This window comes from Fukomys damarensis, unplaced genomic scaffold (genome assembly GCF_012274545.1).
Source record: "Fukomys damarensis isolate Sample0158 unplaced genomic scaffold, DMR_v1.0_HiC HiC_scaffold_39, whole genome shotgun sequence".
In the NCBI taxonomy this organism is placed as follows: Eukaryota; Metazoa; Chordata; class Mammalia; order Rodentia; family Bathyergidae; genus Fukomys; species Fukomys damarensis.
The window spans coordinates 82,273,344-82,275,298 of NW_022900951.1; the positions used below are offsets into that span (position 1 = coordinate 82,273,344).

At 36.0% G+C, this 1,955-nt stretch overlaps 1 protein-coding gene across 1 annotated transcript in view; it reads left to right on the top strand.

Annotated features, from left to right (window-relative positions):
* The window catches only part of Nrk (Nik related kinase), a 125,385-nt gene that overhangs the window by 71,846 nt on the left and 51,584 nt on the right, over positions 1-1,955 (top strand). Inside the window, 1 exon segment of the mRNA XM_010619717.1 lies at positions 538-592. Within this exon segment, the coding sequence (XP_010618019.1) occupies positions 538-592 (55 nt within the window).

Consider the following 1,955-nt stretch of genomic DNA (forward strand, 5'->3'; position numbering starts at 1 on the left):
GCTTTATATATAATATATAATGTATATATTATTTTAAATATAAATTATTAAATGCATATTTATATGCTTAATATAAATGCACACTATATTTATATATCAATTATACATATGCAAACACCATTTCAAGGAAGTGGTTGCTATTGAAATCAGCATTCTTCATAGAGTAAAATTGAAGCATTGAGAATTAAATCATTTGCTCAAGATTGCACTGGTTGCAGTTCTATTTATTAGGACTTCTTTATCACAAATTCCCTTTGATATTTCAGGTAAGAAAACAATAGTAGCACATCCAAGATGAACTTTCTTAGCACTGAACCTCATTCCATATCAACTCATGTAGTGAGGTACTGGATGGTCACAAGCTCAGACAACATCTTCTTATAATGTCAATGTACAATAAATCTTCCTTACAGAAGACACATGAATTGGCTCTGGCACTGATAGCCTCATCCCCAACCAAAGACTGTTTTGAATTTCTTAATGCTACCAATTATGCATTTTTAAGTGACCCGTTTTGGGCCATTTTTTCCTTTGCAGAGTGATGTGTGGTCCGTGGGAATCACTGCTATTGAAATGGCTGAAGGGGCTCCTCGTGAGTAAAAATATTTGATATTTATTGAAGGTTAAGGAAATGTGCATATAAATCTATTTTCTGGAAGAAAACTCAGATAATTGTTTTAACCATTCAGGTTTTACTGGACACACAGGTGTCACACTATGTGCAAGACTCTACGGTGATTTATCATTTCAGTGATTACCAAATGTTTTTGGCAGAATTGCCAGATTTAAGCCAAGTATATAGCAGGAGGCATCTGTATGAGTTTGAGGCCAGTCTGGGCTACATAAGCAAGACCCTGTTTCAAAAAATTAAAAAAAGCCAGATTTGGATATATAAAAACAGATTGTGCTTTTTTCCTTATGATAGTTTATGTTAGGCTGACAGGGTTATTTCAATTTAGCCGCAGTAGTGCTTGATCTTGCCATTCCTCAGCATCCAGAAGCTTAAAGTATTGCAGTCTATATTGACCAATGGAAAATTTAGGTTCCAGAACACTTATGGGCACACACTACTACTGCTTCAGGCTAAAATAGTTGGGAAAATATCCTCCAGTGGTTCATTTAGATTGAGTCAATACTAAGCAATGTTGGGTATTAAGCATTGTTTGGTTTTTTGTTTTTCTTTTGCAGTCAATCCAGCTCACACTTGGTCCCTTCTTTGCTCTCTATTTCCTATTGTATTCACCACCTCCCTATCATTTAAATGACCAAGCAACATCCTGTTCTCTTAAGGCACTGCTTTCTGGTAGGAAAGTGAAAATGGAATGGGAACATGGGTATAAATGACTGATATCCATCTAATGTGACTCCACGTCACATTTGCTGTTCTCAATATTTACATCTAAAGGTATAAATGATAATGAATTCCTGGTAAGTTGTGTGAAAAGTGAGAGAAATGCATTTAGGGATTGTGGGGTGGAGGGACTTCTTTGTTTCCCCTTCTCCAGACATCCATTATGTTCCCACATTCTTGTATGCTCTATCTTTATAACATCCATTCACCATATTTTGCAAACTTGAACTATCTTTTCATTATGTTTGAAGGCTAATGTGCAGAATTTCAAATACACATGTGGTAATATAATTGTTGCCAATTTCTGGTGTCCCTTACAATACCAAGGAAAGTTTGAAATAAAGTTAGAACAGATGTATAAATCAGTCTTGAAATAAGATTAGGGAGATGTAAACCCTATCTTGTGATTATTTTTGTCTAAAAACATGATTAAATTATGTTAGGTTGAGGAGTAGAACAGTTAACTGTTTCTGGTGGTGATTCTCCAATTTCTGTATCTTCTCCATATTCTCTCTCAGGAGCGCTTGCGCATTCGCTCTGTCTCTCTTTCTCTCCCTCCCTCCCTTCTTCCCTTCCTCCCTTCAGCTCCCTCTCTCTCTCTCTC